General features: G+C 45.0%; 1 protein-coding gene across 5 annotated transcripts in view; it reads left to right on the top strand.

Moving 5' to 3' along the window:
* Positions 1 to 14,863, top strand: part of EcR (Ecdysone receptor) — a 223,356-nt gene that overhangs the window by 180,922 nt on the left and 27,571 nt on the right. Inside the window, exon 1 of one of the 5 annotated variants that reach the window (XM_022083326.2) lies at positions 11,925 to 13,180. The exons of the other annotated variants lie outside the window; for them this stretch is intronic. Within the exon in view, the coding sequence (XP_021939018.1) occupies positions 12,799 to 13,180 (382 nt within the window). The 5' untranslated portion in view covers positions 11,925 to 12,798. Of the gene's footprint in view, positions 1 to 11,924; positions 13,181 to 14,863 lie in introns of those variants that run through there. 5 annotated transcript variants of the gene reach the window in all.

Below are 14,863 nucleotides of genomic sequence, written 5' to 3'. Positions count from 1 at the left end.
ACGAATGCGAACCAGGGATTGCTACGTTTAATCCACCGTTTGAAAAGAACAAATGCATTGAGTCTGAGAGCCGCTCTCAGCAAGCCGAGCTCCGCTAATTTTTGGGCTAAGCCCCGTCTCTGTCTAGTGACTCACGTGCTTTTTATGAAGGTGACATTTAGCCGCCAGCGAGCAGTTTCCCTCTACGCCAAGGCCACGTTTCTCCTTACCCACTACGTCGTTGGTTTGAGGTGTCAACGTCCTGGACAATTACTTACTACCTGTTGTCGGGAAGGGCGCGGAGCAGAGGACGAAATAAACCTCTCTGTTGTGTGTTACTGACACAACAACGCGAGTATTTTTCGCTTGTCAGCAGTTTGTGGTCGAACCTGCAACACGATGACAATCCTTTCTTTGTTTCGCTTTCCATTTATGAAGGCATAATTAGTTTTGATCGAAAATTCATGCAACGCTTGTTGAAATATTCATCGATGGCTGTAATTTAATATAATTAGAATGGATTAATAAACACACAATATCACTGTAACTATACAAGTAAAGGAAGACGTCGTTTCTTGACCTCGGCACTAGATAGGGGAGAGTGGTCAGCGTCAGGCCGGTGGGTGGGCCCCAGAGCTCATCTGGGCTAATCGCAGGACCAAATTAATGTAAAATTTACCATAAGAATTTAATGGGCGTTAAAAGTAAATTGTCACGTAATAAGACACTAGAAACGTTGACTGGTGTACACTTTTTCGTGACAACGCGTGGGAATTATTAGGGGGCAATTAGTGGATTAGCCGGGCTCTTGTGCAAAGGAAAGTCAGTGAACGAGCCAAATGCGGTCATAGGAGTGGAATGCACAGAAGTGCATTTGTCCCCTAATTATTTGGACAGACGAACTCGCGTCTGTGCGTTATAGAAGTACCTCGCACTCTCCGGTGAGTGAGTTGTCCTTCTGAGGGGGACTAACACGTGGGACCAAATTATATTTACATTACGACCAATTTCGAGCACAGAATAATCTGGGGGGGGGGGGGCAAATTCACGTGTCCGTCGTCATAATGTACGGCATATGGCAATGCTGGCTGCGTAACTGGCAGGGGTCTTCCACAGTGGTCGATGTGGGTACCATTATAGGCCTAACACGAATTGCGGAAGAATCATTTGTTATGTTGTATCTTGGCGTTTCCGACAGGACAGTCGTCGACGGAATGCAATAGAATTATGCGCGTCGTTGTGAGGTGATAGAACTGGACTTTTGTAACTCGCACCACTGCCAGTTGTGATGTTGGCATTTGCTTAGTTACGCGGGGTGTTTTGGCGATAACAGTGGAAATTCAGAACTACTTTTTCTTTAGCGGATAACATTTTGTATTCGCAAGACAAGAAAAAGCCCCCAGGGAAACCTGAGAGTTTCTTGTAGAAATTCGCATTTTCTTTGCATCCGTCTTTTGTTAAGGAGCAAGGAGGGGACGAAAAGGACATCCATATTTTGGTTCGAAAACAGCATAACTCGAATGAATCCAGCTGCACTGCGCCAAAGTGCCTCACGCCATTTTCAATTTACAAACCACACTAAGAATCGCTGAAGGACCCGAAGATGTCTCCCGCCTTGCTTCATGTTTTGTTGAGTGTACAATGACAAAATATTGACATGGCGTCATGTTTGCTTACGTGTTTAAGTACAGGGCTTAGCATTCAGCTTTAAACAATTGAGGGCAACATAACCTGGTTTCGTCACCCCTGCAAACTTTGCCCCGGCACGACTAGCGCGTCACGTGAACTTCAGAACTTGTAGAGTGTAACATTCCAGTTGAGGCTATTCTCGAGTAGATCGCTCTGTGTGAAACACTGATTAAAGCATAACGTAAACACAGGGAAATCGCTGTTATTGTAATTTTTCCAGCAAGTTCAGTAAACTGTAGTGATTTGGCCTTCGCTTTATCCACAGTGCATTTCAATGCATCGTAACGAGACGATGTGTACGTGTTCCGAATCTCACACTGCACTTTTTCGTGTTAAAAAATCAATAAATCTCACGTAGTCGTTGCAGTCAGAGAAGGCGATATTGATTGGTTTCCACAGAGTCGAGAAATGTCTCACGCGAGACATTGCTCCCCAGCCAGAAGTGCTTGGAAGTGTTTCGTCCTGCCACCTACTGTACATCTTAACAACTACACGCAGACAAATGCTTCGTATAACTCACAGATGGCGCAGCGTCGGTTTATGGAAAGAGATAATTGAAAACGACATAGTTGACAGAGTTTCTCAAAATGCTTCGCAAATCAAAAACTTGCGATTCAGAAGAAAAACACGGTTTAATTCCCATAGAATGAGCTGTCCTGGTGATAAATACAGTGCGTCTCATTTTACGCTTTTAAATGCAGAATGTATTTCGTAGCGTGTCATCATCACAGTCGATGGTTGGAAGAACTCCGGACTACAATAACAAGTTACAGAGACACTCTTGACAGTTTCAGGTGCGTCGGATGAATATTGTGGCTGACAACAAAGGTTAAATTTATTGTCCTTCGTTAAAGAAGTTCAACGTCTAACAGGATTACGAGCTTCAGTCGTTGGTTAAGAAGTGGAACTCGCTATCGGTCCGAATTCATGAAGGTCGCAGACTAGATAGAGAGATTTGCGCTTGTAGATTAATCCACTTTCCACCCCCTCCCACGAAAAAGAACGGATTTTTATAAACATTGTCGGGCACTGAGTAATGCTTTAAAACCAAATAATTCTCTCTCACGATTTCCTTGGCGTATTAAAAAGAAAAAAAAGTTTTGAAAAAATAGCGTTCTTAGATACGAGGCGACAAGATAAAATATTAGGCACTGAGTCATTTGCAGAATATGATTTTTCGCGACGAATATTACCAAATCACACGTGGATTTCAATACTTTTACTTTTTTATTTGAAGAAATAAACCAGACTTTGTTTAAAATGGCCATTGTTTCTAGAACTACTGTCGCTTGGTTATTGGATACAATGCAACGTAATGGCGGTGTTGGATGATGACAACGAAGCAGAGAATCTTGCAACAAGGGTTAATAGCGGCAACGCTGTGAAGTCACGAGCGGACTGCTCCTCACCAGCACGCTACCTGCTTCGCTCTACTGGCGAATCCTCGTGTCTTGCCTCCTTCTTTATCGGAATTTGGTAGCGCCGTAATTTCCGCGTGTGCAGTATTTCATGGTCGGACATTTTGTTCCCACTTCATGCAGAGCGAGGCGAATGACAGAAAAGAAGTTCTCTGTGATTTTGAATCTCTAGTCTCCCACGCAAATTGAGTTTGGGGACGGAGGTTTGAGGAGAATGTCTGGGCTTTGCAGAGAGGAACTTCGTAATTTCAACTCTTTGATTGTTGCGATGATGATTGGCAGAGGGCGGGAGAGGTTGGTCGGAAAACCAGAAGGGATAAGACCACTTGCAAGACGTCAGCGTAGATGAGAGGATATTATTAAAATGTATCATAAAGAAATATGATGAGAAGGCGTGGAAAACGAGGTTTACGATATTACCACACGAATTCTGATGGCCACACACCGTCGCGTGTGCCACTGATGTTACTATTAGCTTTAAAATAAACAAACAGCTGACTGGCTGTTGAAGCCACGATGGCTTAGTCGGCGCAGTCGGGATCGAGTTTCCCTTTTCTGCGCAAGGTCACGAGAGGCACTTCTGTCCCTGGGTACCAGAGTTGTTTTTCGGGCCGTGAAGCTAATTACTCATGTCTACGTAGATCCGAAATTAAGAATTGCGGAGAAAATTTTTGGAACACCAAGAAAAATTATTCTGAGCCAAATTACCTTCACATCGTATTTGCTAAGGCCCAGTTTAATATTATCCTCCTACGCGTGATCTGCTGCTCAAGGATTTGTAAGGGAACTGTTGGTGGGTGTAGCCACTAAATTTGCCCTTTGAATCTGCATTTGAACGAAAGACAATTTCAGTGAAGTTATCCCAAGCTTTTGAGCTGACTTATCTTCTAAACCCGGAGCCCAGAAAGCATTATTACTAAGCGGCGGAAGGGTTGTTGAGGGTTGCGTTCAACAGACGCAAAATTCCTGTCTGTGTGCACTTGGCTGGAACATTTTCTTTTGTTGACGTTTTAGAAAGATCCGTCAACATTGGGTCGCAGGCCATGTTCGGCAATAAACTTCGGACGTAAATTGCCCAATAGATTGTTTCGTTTTCTGCGTGATTGTGTCAGCCTGCTGACCTAACAACGGGACCTCCGAAACCAGCTTTCTCCTCTGTCAATGCCTTCGTGGCTGTAAATCTTTCAGAAATTGTCCACCCGTCATAGAACCCGAAGGTTCGTTACCGACCTCACAAAAGCCCGTGTATTGAGCCCAAACATTCAGACTCCATTTACTCGTGATCCGTTTTAATACTGTCGTCTCATCTAGGATCCCTCCCCTCATGTTTTCGGACAAAAATTCTGCGCGCATTTAATGTCTTCCCCATGCGTACCAAATTACCCGCTGAACTGATATTGCCGTAATAATAATGTGAAAATGTAGTTGGGAAACCCGATGTGAGCAGACAACTCGGAAAATCTAGCCGCACGTAGGAGCGTATTATTATAGTATAATATTAAAATGGGTAATTATGAAATTAGGCGTTAGGACGTCGATTGGATTCGCCTGAGGTGACTCTAATGCGAATCTGTGCGTACACAGCAAGAAACCTTCGATTTACGTAAAATACGTGGAAATTCCTAACCAGGCGATCTGCTGTCGCCTGGGATGTTCCGCTGTGTAGTCTGGTGGAAGTTTGCAGACGTTTTGGAGTTGCTTGCAGCCTCCATCATCAGAGGCAGCAAAGCACCTGTGAAACGTCCGTACATTTTCTTCCGGACTACACGACGCAACAACCCAGAAGACAGCCAACTTCTGTGCGTGAGTAATTACTGACTTCAGCCTTGAAGAAGGAGGCAGTGTTTTGGTAGGTACGTACCCAAAAGATGGGATGTCGACATTTTTATTATTCTACAGCCAGAAAGACCAGAATGAAGTCTGATTTTTATCACACAGCTGTAAAAGCTTTCTCCCTGCTTTATGACATGAGCGAGGACTTGCATTTCAAAGAATGGATTTGAATCCTTACCGAGAATTTACAAGCATTTTTCGATTCTCCGGGCTTTATTTCTCCAAGACAGGGAGAGACGACGCCAGCCGTAAAAGAGGAGTTCTGAAGAAGGGTAATAGGCCTTCACGGTTGTTGGCCGATTTTCCTTCTACTCGTAAAGCTGCTGTTGAGGAGGGGCGAGACCGTGTCTGGGTGTGGAACTGGGCTCGTTGTCCATCTCCCAGATGACGCTTGACCGAAATTTTATCGACGGGGTAAAGCCGAAGGGCTCGGAGAGAAATCCGCCCCCCGTGCCGATTTGTCCATCACACACCCCTGGGCGCGAACCCAGGACTCCGCGATGATGACCTATGGCCTCACTTGTACTCGGGCCTGTCCAGCGAATTTTTTTTGCCGAGACTGTTGGATGTGATTGTGAATTAAAATTTAAAGTGGCTTTGTATAACTTCGGTCTTCTTCTGTTTAGGGCCGAATTATCCTCATAATTTTGTGCCTTGGAATGAAAGCCCGACTTTATGCAGATACGAACCACCTAATAAAATTGTGCCAGTGTATTTTCAACCTACACCTGACTAAAAGATTAAGCGACACGCCACGAAGGCGTATGGCGAATTACAGGCTCAGCTCCACGCATTCTTAACCTTGGCATGAAACATGTGGGTTAGCCTCGCTTGTTGGCCGAAACGTCCGGCGTGTTTCATAAATCCAGTTTTGTGACCAACTGTTTTTGTCCGTTTTGCGCCTTAGACCTGTCTTCATTGTTCGACCAGGGGCTTCGCGGCCCCTGGATATTAGGCCGCTCCTTTCAGACATTGCGACAGGCCGTGTATTTATTTTCTTCTGTAGAAATGCAGGGCAGGCTGGCTATTATGAAACTTTCGTCTCAGTGAATAGGTCACGCTTTCTTTTATAAGCCTTTACCAGTCTCTGGAAATAATCATTGAACTATTTTGGCTTCGAGCTGAACACTGAAGGAAAAGCGAAAGTCTTCAGACGCTGTTGAATAAGTTTCGACCTTGGGTTGACAGAATCTCGGGCAGGGGCAGATGGACTACTGGGTTAGGGTTGAAGCAACCCTTTCATTGCGTTCCCCCACCCCCTCTGGTTATTTTGACGTTGTAACCATCTGTTGTGGCGTTCTTCTGCCATCGTTTTGGGGGAAAGCAATCTAGCATCGCGAGGGGCTTCAGAAAGCCATCGAGTTAATTAGTATTATCATTTCAAATCCCTTGAAACTCAGTGGCTGATTCTGTGATACATCGGGCAAGCCAGGAGACAGTCGTCTTCGGAGTCGCCGACATGAACTTTTTGCAGTTGCGATGTCTTTGATGAGCCCGAGATCCATCAGCCAGGACGTCAGTCTGGGGTCCTACTCCGAGCTCCGGTCCCACGCCGTACATGCAGTACTTTTCTCTTCTAATTAAATATTTAATTCATATAAACTTTTGATGCCCAGAAAGGTAAAGTTTACGTTCACCTTTGAGCTCAGTGGCGTAGCGAAGGACCTTTCCTGTGACAGCCGTCTAGTTTCTGTGTGAAAAAGTTGTCAGTGGAACCACGGTCCCGGAGAATTTGACGTAAATATGTTTATACGGAAAGGAAGTTTATATATTGGCTTTATTCTAAATATTTCCTTTATACATGCTTTACAATTGAGATAAGTTTGATTAAGACTTTGGTTATTTAACTTAAATTAGTTACGCTTAAGACGGGTCTGTGGTAGCTGAATGTAATGTAAAGTAATGTAATGTAAGGTAAGATAATGTAATGAAATGTTTTATAGGTAACAACAATGCCGAGTAAACACGACGTTTCCTAGGTAACCAGTTTACACTTTTTCGTTACACTTTTTTGCCGAATGACCCTTCAATATAGACGTATTTTCGTCAAAAGGAGGTTGTCATATTGGGAGCACTTTAAATTATATTACATTACATTACTGTAAGTGGATAGTAATCCGTTCTGTAACGGTCGAGCTAACAATCGACTATTTTTACTCCATCATTCGGAACTTCGTTTTCTTAGCAGTGAGAGAGGGGGGGCGTGATTCATACAACGTGTGAATTTCACAAGAGGCTCGATGTGAAACGCATTGCTTCTGAAACCTTTCGGACATTCACTGAAGCAAGCGTGAAGTCGGCGAAGTGGTTTTTGGCCGGTGGAGAAGCTGGCGTGCGGACCTAGTCTGTGTACCTGAGGTAGCACGGTCAGTGCATTTCTTTTGTTTGGGCGTTCAGTCCGAGACTCGCTCCTAGCCTTCCCTTTGACAATTCCACCAGATTATTCGCTTTAAAAAAGTTCGTCGTCTACTTCAGATGCCTTCGCCTTCAAGTGATCTTCAGGACGAGATGTCTGGAATAACAAAAAGTTCCTGACAACGGGAGCAACAGCACGCCATTGTTACGTCTTCGTTTATTTATGGCAACAATCTCGACATTGATCGCGGTTTGGAAACACCCGAAAGTTGCCACTACTGCCAAAACTGGACGTGTGAGAGTGTCCTGGAAAAGGCAACGACTGGTTTGTCCTACATTTTCACCACATCTCACGTGACGTCACATAAACTCAGCGAAGTAAATCAGAGTTCGGAAGGGATTTTTGTGGGTTCTGATGGCAGCGAATGATTGCACTAGCAGTGTTTTGAATGAAAATAGTTCTAGTTAAATTATTTACGTCTGTAGGAGGATGGAGTGAGATGAGAAGCCTCAAAGGAAGGAGCTGTTTGAAGTACTTGTGCGAAGATGGCAGGATAATATTAAAATGTGTGAGATTATGGACTGCATCATTTGGCTAATGATAGGGACCGGTGACAGGTTCATATGAATCATGAGTTTCCATAGAAACCGGGGAATTTTCAAGACTAGCTGGGTTTCTCAAGGTGAAGTGTGCTTATGGAGTAAGTCTGAAATAAAAGCGATTATTTTTTGTGCATCAGTCGTACCCATCGGTTTGTTGGCGCGCCGTGTCACGTGTTCGCGTGGAGCAGGTCATATAAGCTGAGCTTAGTGTTTTGATAGCAGTTAAGCGTTTTAGTGGCTGCATGTTTTGTTGGTGGCCAAAAACATTGAGCGAGGAATGGGAGAAGTGGCTCTCATTTTTCACCACGATTATTAAAAAAAAAGCTATTCTAAGGGGGAAATTAGTAAATTATGTTGACGTTATCTTCTGATATAAATGAAATTATTTATCAGTTTAGGAATTTATCAGAAACAGTCAAGCAAGCACGCTGTCTTTAAATTTAGGAACATTTCCCTTTTTTCTCCGTTCGTTGAAAACCCCAGTCAGTGGATCTTGTGCCTCCCTCACGCGGCAGTTTCTAATAATTAAAAAGAAAAAAGAAACTCGATCATTGATCAAGAAATAAATGTTGTGGTTAGAACATCCGCAGTGCTTACTTACCTCGTGTGGCCTCGCCTGACATTTTAATGTGCGCGAAGCCAACACCTGCTTGAAAGGGTTTCGTCTTGAATGGTTCGAAGGCGTAGGGAAACATGTGACGTGTACGAAGTCACAAGCGAATGCTTCGAAGATGGCCGCATTCGTGGCAATAGGTTAGGCTACATTTTGTTTTACGTAATGACACCGGTTAGACCTATTTGTCTGACATCGTAAGACGCCTAGTGATGCTGCCATTATAGGAACTGCTTGCTCCTTTACTACAATAATGACATTGTATTGTCAAGGACAAAAGTATTTCCTCCAGTTAGGAAACTTGTTTACAAGAGTGTTGAACTCGTCTTTGCTTACAAATCCGACAATAGATGGCAGTCATTGTCATAACCTGCTGCCCGCTCGTTTCTTGCGTCTGCAGAGCTTGCCAACTTAGACAACATTAAACCGACATACTGTGGCGGAAGATGCAAGCCGCGAAGTCTGGTTTCCTTAGCCATTCTACCCCACTCCTTCAGGGGTTGTTTAAAATATGCAGAGGTGTTTTGGTGTCAATTAATTCATGTTTTTATGTAGTGAGTGGCTTCGCGGCGGTGAATATGTGTGTGGACTCTGCTCTTGTGACTTCTCGTAGTCGTAGTTTCGAAGCAACTGGGTAACCTGATGACGGAGGTGATACTTTTCTCCGAAACGATGGTACTTTCTTACGAGACGTCACAGTTTCAGACCGGAGGAACGTTTTTGCACCTTCCTTGTTTGTATAACGTTCACAGAAGTTCGCGGAATGTCTGCGTTAACTTAAGAAACAGCCGGTCTGCAACACGGGAGCATAAGAAATTTTAAATTCCGCAATAAATGGATAGACTTTGTTCACCGCGTGAAGAAGGTTGCGTCAACACCCGATAATTCTTTGCTTGCTCAAGGATTTTCCAAATGGGCGGCCCATGAAAGTACTCGCGAAGTCCCAGCATTGATGAGACTTTTGCAGCCAACGTTTTGAACGCGTACCCCGCCTACTTGCATCTAAAGAGCATCTCCTTGGCACCAGAATGGCTCGTCTCTCTTGTGCGCCGGAAATAGCCGCTTTGAATCTCCTCCAGAGGGCTGCCTGCTCTACAGAAACCCCCCCCCCCCCAGTCAAATAACGTGATAGCAGCTAAAATAGGCCACGACTATTTTTACCTATTCAGAATTAATTTTAATCCTGTCTCTCGTGTCGTGCTGTTTGCAAAACCGTAGTCGATACAGCGTCGCTAAATGACCATCTAAAGAAAAAAAATGACGCGAGAAAAACTCACGTCTTTCTTGTTAGAATTGGGGAGGGGACAATATTAAAACGGATGTGAAAGAAATTAGATTCGAGAGAAATGACCTTTTTCACTGGCCCACTGCACTCGCCTCGCCTCCGAACGTGTGTGGAGGCATCTCTGCATATCGGGCAGGAACCACGTAATTCATCCTAATAATGATTTTTGTTTCTGTGATGGATGAGGAGTGACGTAAGAATAAGTTGTTTGAAAGACAAGAATAAAGTAGCTTATCTTTCATAAAGGGCAGAGATGGGCACATTCGCACGTCTCGTCTGTTCCCTGGTTTGAATTTAGTGGCTTCTGGTAATTCGCTGCCTGCGTGTGGCTTTCCCATTGCCGTGGATACACGACCGTGGCGCCCAGTGCCGGACTGACCAGGGAACTAGCGTCTCGCAGATACACAGAAACTTCTACCTTCGTATTTTCGTATTGTAATGCAAAAACGTCTTAACTCCATTAAAATGTACACAGATAAGCGAATACAAATTGTGCAAGGTTTTACGTCGACTGAATTCAATAAAATCTGAAGATTGCTGCCTTCTTGGTTGTTACGCCGTGTAGTCTGATGTAAGTTTACCAACGTTTCGGATGTCCTTGCCGCCTCCATCATCAGGGCGATGAGTAAGCTGCGCGCGATAATAAAAATATCATTCGCCGCTAAACTTGTTTGTTCCTGTGTTGGACTTTACGTTGAAAGCGACATGGAAAATGCTTAACTATCACGATGTCAGCTTTTATGGATCTGCAAATAATGCCTATCAGCAGAGGGAAATCTACAAACAAACTGTGTTAGAAACAGTCGCAGATCTGTTTCTTCAGACATTGTTCGTGGATGTAGGAACATTCAGTGATTTTGTTTTGTCAGTGTGGTACTAACAGACCGGAAGAAAAGAGCGTCGCCCATTTCAACTTCGTTCTGAAAGCGGATCAAACTTTTTTTCGTTTGTTCCAAAGAAACATTTCTGTGACTATTGTTTGAGAAATAGTTGAAAGTTCTATTTCCTCCAAAGTTGGCAACGACGGCAAAGTCGAGAGATGTTTCTTCTGCAACGTTTTGATAGGTGGATCACGCGACTGTCCAAAGCAGAATTGCGGGCGACCTGGAGGAGGAGGAGGGGGGGGGGGGGCTTCTGCGCTCTTCTTGTCAGCTGGTTAACGTTGATGTCATTTCCGTGCGTGTATGCAGACCGCCGATATGGTTCTTCGCCTCGAACTCCTGATGGGCCTTCGACTTTCTTGTGTCTAAGACAACCGATCTTCGGCAAAGAGTTGGTTCTTCGGAGGATAAAGTCCTCTCACGCCAGAGGCGCTTTGTAATATGCAGTTGACCGAATTTTAAACCACGCGCCAGCCCAACCTTGAACCTGAAGGCTGGCCCGAAGCGCACGAGAGATGAGCAGTTCTTGGCGGTACACAGGAAGCAGGTGGATCAGTTTGACCGCCGTTGATAGGATCGATTTTCTTTGTTTATTTAGCGATGCTTTTTCTGGTGCAGTGGTTACGTACGGTCGAGTGGTAGGATGGTTTTTGGACGCAGAAATGGAGAGATTATTGAACGTGACCTATTTTAAGGCACTAATCCAGCATTTATCTCGAGGGACTGAGGAAATCAATGAAACGTTCGGTTTAGGGTTGCCGGCGGTCTCCGGTCGTGAGTTCCGAGCTTGGATCTGCCGAATGCGAAGGTCGTCTTGTTATTTTTCTTGGTGAACATTAATAAAGAACGCCCTGTAATTGCGAGCCGGACTGACGTTTTTGCCTTTGGTTGGTACTTGTCCACTGACGATCCAAATCAGGTTGTGGTCGTCGCGAGGCCTTGGAGGTGGGAGTATCGCCCCTTCTTCAGGGTGGTAGCATTTCGTAATCTGTGTAGACCATGAAGCGTGATCCGAGACCCAGCGATATCTGGTAAGAGATCAGGTGAGTGCCGAGGTCCATTAAATGAAGGGGGTAGCTCGCCGAGAATCTGTGTCCACGCAGGACCAGTGCGGCCCTGAGGTATTTTGTCCCCTGGCGAGGTGGGAGAGAGATATGGGGGGGGGGGGACTTTCACTGCTGTCGGGGCAGGGACCTACCTGTTTGAGCTGACGTCATAGACAACCAACCAGTTGCCGAGTTGCACAGTGATAATCTGTCGACTACTTGCTCGCCCTCGCTGTCCAGCTTGGCGCAGGCCGGCCGTTCACTTGTTCGGTGTTCGTTGCTGCAAGTTGCTCGGTTCGTTTCAGTATAAATGAGTATTTTTTTCCCCCCAGAGTTATTTTCACGGTTGATGGTTCTGGTAGGAGAGTCAGAGGAGGCTTTGTGGAGAAATGGCTGAACAGGATTGACAAGTTGTGTTAAGGAACTGAAGATCCAGTGCATTGTCTTCGGTGGTTTTACTGAAATCCTCGTCTGTGTCTGTCTGGGAATCTACAGTTGTCGAAGTTGCACTGGTGAAGAATTGTGTTTTTTATAAGTGTGTACGCGTCTTTCTAGAAATACGTACAGAATTTGTGCAATTCTTGTTGTGACTCGAAGGCGACGAGTGAATTGGTTTCATGTGAACTGACATAGTTACATAAAACACTTGTAACTGGGGTAATAGAAATACAGACGCACCTTCAAGTTTGTGAATATACAGTCCATTTACGGAATGACGAGTGATTTTTAACTTTGTGAGGTAACTTCATGTTGTTTTTGTGCCAACATTTCACGTTCTATTTGAGATGTGACATGGTTTTAGGTTTGTGTACATATGCATGTCAGTGACACATGTTTTCTACTTCAAGCCCTATTAAACTGTTCGTACAATTGGGAAGGACCAGCGAACTGCTTTCAAGACCAAGGAAGTGATGGAACTATTTTTTGTTCTCGGCGCTGAAGAGGTTGTGGTGCAGGGTGGCTTTCCCCTATTTGGGAGTGTTCGGGCGAGTGGTTAGCGCGCGTCTTTCGGGGTCCTAATAAACTCAGTATTTCATAAAGTGACGAAATACTTCGGGCACCGAAGACCTCTGTGTCAGAGACCGAGGCGTGGCTGATGAATTTTAAGTTGGTTGCTGACAAATATTTGCAGTGTCCGCGACATAACCAAAGGTGCAGCAGCCAGATCGCTGCCGTCGAGTTTGTTATGAGGCCCACAGCAATGCAGCACCAGATGGGAGACGAGTGCTCACCGGAGGTGACGTCGTCGTGTTCCCCTGTGGGAGCGGCAACAGCGCTTGGTGGGCCTGGTGGCGCCTCTACCGGCAGTGTTATCAGCCCTGCCCATTCATTGGGATCGTCAGATATTGGGGAGGTGGATCTTGAATTTTGGGACCTGGATCTCAATGCACACAATGCAAGAAGTGGACTTCATTCAGGGACTCGGCAGGGGTCGGGGTGTGGACGGCCGTCTTCGGATACAAGTGGTTCCGTCTCAGGTAGGCCTGTCCACCGACTCTGTTCGCAGTGGGCGATATTTGGAGTTTAATTTTGGCAGAATATCTTGGCCTCTCGTAGGTGCCGAACTGTGCTGCTGCGTGTCGGGTGGCGGCTGAGGGACAAAGCTGCGAGAGGCGATGTTACTAGAAGCTACGCTTGGCAACGTCGTGTGTACAAGGCTGTATTTTCAGCCTGTCGCGTTAAACACCTTGCACATAGGATAAGCCGCCAGATTATTACGTGTGGGATAATCGGTTGTTACGATGATGAAAACGTGTACTTGTCTGAGCTTTTTCGCCATAGAAACCGAATGAGTGGGAGATCGTGCCCCCTCCAGGATGTCAGAATTTTGATGGATGAAAATATGTTGGTTGGCGTCTCTAACAGCAGCTTCCCGGATATTTATCCAGACACAGCTTTGCCGAAGAAAGCCTGCCGCGGGGTTGCTTCTTAATTTTAGCAGATTCTTTGTCAGCTCCAGAAGAATATACGACACAGTTTACATATAATCGATCTGGTCCATCTGTAAAAGCGCCGATAAAATTTCCAGGAGTCCTAGGCTCGCCACGTTTCGTTAGGATTGCTTTGAAATCGTACCACGCTGGAAGGACTGGATGTCGAGTCCCGACAGATACTTTCATCTTCGCCACGGCTCTCTGATCATGTTTGTCTCCTTCCCCCGGCTTGTTATCCGATAAGAACGGAGGGGAAACGTGACCTTTAAGGTGACCACTCACGCCCGCTTATGAAGTACCGAGATTTAGAATGCGTGGAGCTTTATCTCCAGACGCCATCTCGTCTTTATGGCGCGTTGTTTAAGAAAAGGGACTTCACTTAAATTTGCACAATAATTCATCATGAAAAAAAAAATAGATTTCCAGGTTCATATACAGTAGGTTTTTTGAAATTTACGAATGAGAAATAAATTCAAGATGGCTGTCTTCTGGGTCGTTGCGCCGTGTAATCTGGTAGAAGTTTACCGACGTTTCAGAGGTCCTTCCTGCCTCCATCGTCAGGGCGATGAGTAACCCAGAGGACAGCCACCACTTTTAAGATGACTGCGCGATCTTGTAAAGTGGAAACAGGAGCAGTTCGGCCCAATGTGGACGTCCTTACATCTCGCACGACGAACTCTGTCTTTTAAAACTCATGCAACGCTTGTAAGTAATTTTATATGAAGACGAAAAATAACACTTTGACCGCATTTAATATTTTAGAATGTTAACGAACTGTGAATTTTTTAATTACTGCTGTTTTATCTGTTGTGGAGCAAAGTCCTTCGTGAGCATCCGCAGTGCTTAAGGGCATCGTTTCCTTCCTGATACGTCTTCCCCTCAATTTAAACACGCACAGCGTACAACGTTGACATCAACATGAATCAAATCTCCGTGAAACTGAAATTCAGACAGAACCAAGTCGACTCCATAGTGTCCAGTTTAGAAATATATAATTTCAAGATGGAAGATAATATTAAAAATGTTCGTAAAGAATTAAAATGTGCGAGTGTAGACCAGACTCACGTGGCGGGGAACGTGGACACGGCAATAAACAAGGATGACGACGTTGTCTTGTGTACTCAGTAGATTCCGACGTTTCGGAGGAACTGTTTGAAGATGGATACGTTGGTATCCACGACGTGACAGCAACGCCATGAGAACATAAAATCTCACTGTAACGCGAAG

This window comes from Zootermopsis nevadensis, unplaced genomic scaffold (assembly GCF_977971745.1).
Source record: "Zootermopsis nevadensis isolate Lab colony 2312 unplaced genomic scaffold, Znev_1.0 Znev_ptg000007l, whole genome shotgun sequence".
NCBI classification, from domain to species: domain Eukaryota; kingdom Metazoa; phylum Arthropoda; class Insecta; order Blattodea; family Termopsidae; genus Zootermopsis; species Zootermopsis nevadensis.
Note: the sequence above shows the minus strand (reverse complement) of the source record. Positions and strands in the feature narration are given on the sequence as shown.